The 6,094-nt window shown below is 39.7% G+C and overlaps 1 protein-coding gene and 1 long non-coding RNA gene across 2 annotated transcripts; both read right to left on the minus strand.

The window, feature by feature from the left end:
* Positions 1-239: 239 nt before the first annotated feature.
* On the minus strand, positions 240-951 carry LOC113472258. Its single transcript, XR_003394654.1, has 2 exons — positions 754-951; positions 240-534 (listed from the first exon to the last, which is right to left on the minus strand). It is a non-coding gene; the product is annotated as an uncharacterized LOC113472258 (long non-coding RNA).
* A 324-nt stretch (positions 952-1,275) lies between these two features.
* LOC103521100 (WD repeat-containing protein 46) lies at positions 1,276-5,586 on the minus strand (the record flags this gene model as incomplete). The annotated part of the gene is made up of 6 exons (XM_026831928.1): positions 5,448-5,586; positions 4,786-5,085; positions 3,278-3,390; positions 2,515-2,643; positions 1,908-2,194; positions 1,276-1,541 (listed from the first exon to the last, which is right to left on the minus strand). Coding segments are annotated over exons 2-6 (1,095 nt in total), but the record flags the coding sequence as incomplete, so codon positions are not given.
* Between the last annotated feature and the right edge of the window lie 508 nt (positions 5,587-6,094).

The following is a 6,094-nucleotide window of genomic DNA, read 5'->3' on the forward strand; positions in this document are numbered from 1 at the left end:
TGGCTAGATTAAGACTCTGTGGTCTGTGTCGTAGCATGCTGTTCCCGTAGTATGTTCCTCATAAAATGAGATATATAAAATTACTTACTTTCTTAGCTGTCTCTCTGACAATCTTCTTGACTTTAGCTCTCTGTACTGATCCTCCTGCTTTGTTGGCCTTCCTTCTTCAGAAGAAGGGACATGTGAAAAAGAAAATACGGCTTCTGTAGCCATTTTAGTTGGCTCGTCCTGAGCCACAGTGCACCATCACATCATGAGGACTTGTAGTTTTTCTATCGAAACAGATTGAACCGCGGTCAACCATCGCATCGTGAAGACTTGTGGTTTTTCTATCAAACCAGACTGAACCCTTTGGAAAAATCTCAGCTCGATTTTCAAGATCATTATGTCTCACCTCATTTATCGTTTGGTTTTACTTCGGAATCTATCCAGGACACTCTTCGGCTTCTCAACATCTGGATTCTTGTCTGGAGCTCCTGTCAAACTCTTCACTATCTCTTTTACACCGAGAGCTTTGGTAGACTGGATGAAATCCTGGAAAAGAAAAGGAGATTATGAATTATGTAAGTATACATATTTATTAGTTAGCTAGATTAAGACTCTGTGGTCTGTGTCGTAGCATGCTGTTCCCGTAGTATGTTCCTCATAAAATGAGATATATTACTTACTTTCTTAAGATTAAGACTCTGTGGTCTGTGTCGTAGCATGCTGTTCCCGTAGTATGTTCCTCATAAAATGAGATATATTACTTACTTTCTTAGCTGTCTCTCTGACAATCTTCTTGACTTTAGCTCTCTGTACTGATCCTCCTGCTTTGTTGGCCTTCCTTCTGGGCTCGAAATTAATCTCAGGTGGCTTTAGGAACTGAAACAAAAACGATATGACAATAGAATCCTTGAAATAAGACGGAATTTTTCAAAGAGGTTTGATAGAGGGAACTGCAACTGCTAAGGAAAACGAAGAGAGAAGGAAAACAGGATAGGAGAAAGCCAGCCGTTCTAAAAACGAAGTTTATCTGTTTCGGATAAAATCCGCCTCGGGCGGGAACCAAACCCGTGACCTAGCGCTTACAAGGCAGACGTGCTACCCTCCAAGGTAACCAGGCTGGATTAAGTGACATTTTAACTGTGTTCTAAACAGTTCAATTTTCTTCACAAACATTTTTTAATAGGTACTGCTCACTAAAATATCCCCATCTGTGGCACAAGCTCTGCTTATACGGGTGGGTATACCATTTATAAGAAAAATGTATGTTCTGAGTTTTTTGTCAATCAAAGTTCTTACCTCTACAATGTTGCCTCGTGACGTTGCCAGCAGTCCCCGCTGACTGAACGCCAGATTATTGATAGGGGTTCTAGTACGAAACGTGTTGAGTGGCCCCTCTAGATTCCTAACATCCCATATCCTCAGCTGTGAATCTCCTGCACTGGTCGCCATGTAGGTACCGGTATGATTAACCGCCACTGATTGGATACCCGCCTTGTGACATAGGAGTGAGGCTAGAGGCTTCTGTACAGTGGGGGACCACATGGTTACTGTGCCTGTAAGGAGGGGAAATAGATAGTTGGGTTCAATAATAAATTATGTTCCAAGTTCATCAAAATCCCTTGTAACATTAGTAACTTTTCAATGGCTGGAACTTGTTGAATTGGGACTGTTTCTAAACCTAGGAGAAAGCATGTGTTTGAAGGTGTATGAATTAACATTCTGGACCCCTAGATATTGCATTTCTTTAGGATTATTTTGAAAAATATCTAGAGTTCTAGACCCTTTTGTTTATCATTTGAAATGTACCTACGTTCCATTTCGAGAGAAAAAGAAAGGAAGAAGAAGAAGAAGAAGAAGAAGAAGAAGAAGAAGAAGAAGAAGAAGAAGAAGAAGAAAAAAAAACGCTTGGTAGTTCTCACCATTCCGATGGCCCAGACAGATACACGCATTGTACGGATTTTGCGTCATCACGCTCAGTTTTCCCTTCTTGGCCGAGAAGTCGCTCACAATCTTTCCGATGGAGGTGTCAAGCCAGCTCAGATATCCTTCTTCTGACGCCGTGGCCAGTAGGAAATGATATGGCAGAAACTCCATCCGAGTCACCTTGTTCAGGACTTTGAGACAGTGAAGCTCAATGCCCTGGTTGTCGTAGATGTAGACCCAGTCCTTCTGAGCAACGGCGAACATGGTCTCCAAGTGAAGCCACCTGTTGAGCGAGAGAGAGAGAGATGGGTTTAAAATAAATAAAAAAAGCATCTTCTAGAATAATTTGGGGGAAAACTATGAAGTTATTTTTACCGAGTAGCAACCAGTGGGAGAATTACCAGTCTAAAAGGTTTGATGAAACATTGGAATTCATTGTAAAGGAGGCACATTGTAACACAGTAATATCTATATTCAAAAGTTGTGAAAAGAAAAGAAAAAAAAAAGAAGAAGAAGAAGAAAAAAAAAAAAGATTTGATTACTTTACAAATAACTAATACCCAACTAAAAGAGAACTGACTATTTATTGAACAGGACACTTACTTGATATCATACACCTCCTCCATGACATTCATTTCACATGCCAGAGTCTTCCGTACCCAATCAAACGCAGCCACATGTCCTCTCTTTCCTCCTAGGAGAAGATGTCGCCCGTTCTTTGTGTAGTTCATCCTAGAAAAATTAATAAAAGGAAAATTCAAGTCCCAGTATTGCTAAGGTATTGATTTTGAAACCAAGGAGACTGATTTGAATCTCAGCAGTGACATTAAAAAAAAAAAAAAAAAAATTACAAATACCCCCCTAACTTCCCTATAGGGGTAATGGTTAGGGGTTTCTTCGTTTATTATCCATTCCTAACCCCATAACATAAATCTTTTGCATTCCACAAGAGCACGCATGCTAGCTTTACGAATATCATTACTTGGGGTACCTAGCACTATCACACATTGCCTTGCTAGAACGCTAATATAGGGAAATAGAAACTTGCTGTCTGCCAGCTAGCGGCTTTAGCATGTTGAATGCACTGGATCTTTATGGATCATTGATGTTGAGCAACGATGCGTTTTGGTATTTTGGATGTGCGACCGTCTGGGATACGTTTTAGAATAGAATAGAATACCTTGTATATACTGCCAGAATGAGACTGAAAAGTCCCTTTACTCCCGCAGTCTAAACAAGTTCTTATATATTTCATAGGTAAAGTTTACAGATAAGTTTAGATCATTTCTAGCTGTGGGCCTATGGGCAAACATTATAGGTACCCTATGTATAGTACCTACGAAATTACCTGTAACCTAAAACCTACCTGTAAATCCCAAACTGAAGATCCAGGTCAAACTGTTTGGTCATAGCAGTAATATCTACATTCTTAGCAATGTCATGCTGTGAGTATTGACAAGTCCGCTCATTATCATCAGCCTAAATGGAGCTGGTTCCGCCATCGAAAAGAAGATTTATCTAGGAAGGATTTATCATATGAAATAGGTACCTAACCCTGATTTGCCTCAATGGCGATAGCACTTTATGCTCCCTGTTCCCCATGAACCGCTGAAGTTAAGCAACGTTGGTGCCTAATGATGTCCGGATAGGTACACCATCCGGGCAATCGCGAGCTGCTGGCTTTTCCCGGCCTCACTCAGGCTGGGTGAGAGGTTAATGTAAGGAGGTAGGCAGTCACCGAATGGAGGGTAACACTCCGAGGGCACGAGATGTGAGACTAAAAGGTTCCAAAAGTTGCGTGAGCCAATAGTCAACAATCACGCACGAAACGTTATTCTATCTATGTAGATTATAGTTATGTAGGTACCTATCTACCTATTACCTACCTATCTGTCCTCATAACAATACCTTCCTGTCAAATTGGGTGATTTCATGAGTAGGTAGGTAGGTATAGGCTATAGGGTATACCTAGGTGCACATATTTTACTTCGGAAACGGAACTGATTCTGATTTCGCGCCATATAGGTAGGTACTGGAGTTCCTGTGATTTTGTACAGGCGTTAACACGTCAAAAGAGGGGAAACGAGCTTCAGACGATTGTGTTTCACAAGGGAAAAAAGGATTACCTCTAGAGTAGGTACGTGTCAGAAACATATATTTATTGAAATGTATTTCTTGCATTTTCTTTTTCTTCAATTTCTTATGATACCCATTCAATTTCAAGTTCAATATAAAAATTTGGGTCATATGGAAAATAAAGTAAATTGAATTTTTCAATTTCATTTATAGCAGCGCAGCGGAACAAACAGCACGTGGGTACCTTTGAAGATAGGTAGATACCTATAGTCCGGGAGCTAGCGATATCAATCTTACCTCATATCTAAGGTACAGTCATATGGTTCGCATTTCACAAGGTTCTCTCTATTTTTCTTTGAGAGGAAGCAATTTCAGGAGGGTGGTAAAACCAGCACGAAGCTCCATTACCCCTACTTTGATACTAGCCTATGGGTCTGGGAGCTAGCGATATCAATCTTACCTCATAACATAAGGTACAGTCATATTATGGTTCGCATTTCACAAGGTCCTCTCTATTTTTCTTTGAGAGGAAGCAATTTCAGGAGGGTGGTAAAACCAGCACGAAGCTCCATTACCCCTACTTTGATACTAGCCTATATGTATTTGAAGCCCCCTACCTAATACCTACTCCTACTTTGATAGGTAGGTTTATCTGTTTCGTGTGATAACCTCAATAGGGTAGGGATCTATGTAGGTAGTAGACCTAGGTTGTTTGATAATACCTACAGTAACGCACCCATTAATACCTACCTACTTACAGGTAGGCACGAGCTATACAGCCTATAACAACGCACTTGCGTGCTTGAGAAACTTTTCCTCGTCAACTGCATCAGCATCAGATTTGCCTCTCTTCGGAGCACGAATGTCGATCTGTTCCGGTCCATCAGCAAATGTTTCAGTTCTCTTTTTCCTTTCAAATTTATCGGGAAATCTAATAACTTTGGCTTCAGTCTTTACAATGCTGGCTAATTCTTCAACATGTTTTTTCTGGGCTTCAAACTTCTTCAGCTGTTGTTTATCTCTTCTTTTATTTGGTATGGTGGGTTCAACAGATGGTTTACTTGGTTTAGATTTATTTTTGGGCTGGAAGCGGGCCATCTGTAAATATGAAGACAGTGAATAAGTATACAGGAAAACTATGCCAGTAGTATTTTACGAACATAAGTGGGTCATTATTCAGAAGCCACAAAATTGAAAAGAAAGTAATAAAGCTCCTTTTTGCTTTAACCTAACCCTATATGGTCAATGCTCATTTGTGTATTGTGTTTCTCTCTCAAGAGTGAGGGTGCCATAGGAGATAATTTTCAAGTAGAATATTTACACAACAAAAGAGAATACACCATTCTACATCCATTCCTGCTAAAAAGGTGAAGGCTACACCTGTAGTTCTACTTCATTGATGAAGTATGTCTCAGTATCCCCCAAGTCAGTTACGGATTCGTTAAGAACACAATTCTTACCTCACTGTCTCAGGTGTTGATTTTTCAAGGAACAGGTATTTCAGGTACAAAGCATAATGCTATTTTTTCTTTTTCTTGGAGCTAGCTTTTAAAAATCGGAACTCAAAAAAAGCACTTTTTGGTCTTTTTGCAAATTTTCTTAATTTTCCCCATGTGTTTACTTTTTTGAATATTTCGCGGGATTCACCTTACACAGAGAAAAAATTATGCACATGACTTGTGCACAGAGAAGAAAAATTATGCACACGAACTCTGCACAGAGAAGAAAAGTTATGCACAAGGTCGGGTTTACACGATCTGTGAATCGGCAGTTTTTCCACAAGGCGAGACAAAAATAAATCCATTTCTCGTTTCGTAAACTTTGAAACGCCAAAGTTTCTAGGTAGACGAGACAAGATATTTGCTTGTCTCGTCGTCCCACTCACCTAAATCACTAGACAAAAACTTTGTAGGTAGGTACTTAAACCTATAAAGTTTTCGGTAGGTAGGTAGGTAGGTACTTAAAAACCTAAATAATATTTTAGGATCTACCTATTCTATACCTACCTCTTCAACCCTATATACAGAGAGTAATAATAATAGTGCTTATTTATACTGCTCGCATAGGACTGAAAAGTCCCTTTACTCCAGCAGTAGGCTACTATTAT

Source organism: Diaphorina citri, unplaced genomic scaffold, assembly GCF_000475195.1.
Source record: "Diaphorina citri unplaced genomic scaffold, Diaci psyllid genome assembly version 1.1 scaffold4517, whole genome shotgun sequence".
NCBI lineage: Eukaryota > Metazoa > Arthropoda > Insecta > Hemiptera > Psyllidae > Diaphorina > Diaphorina citri.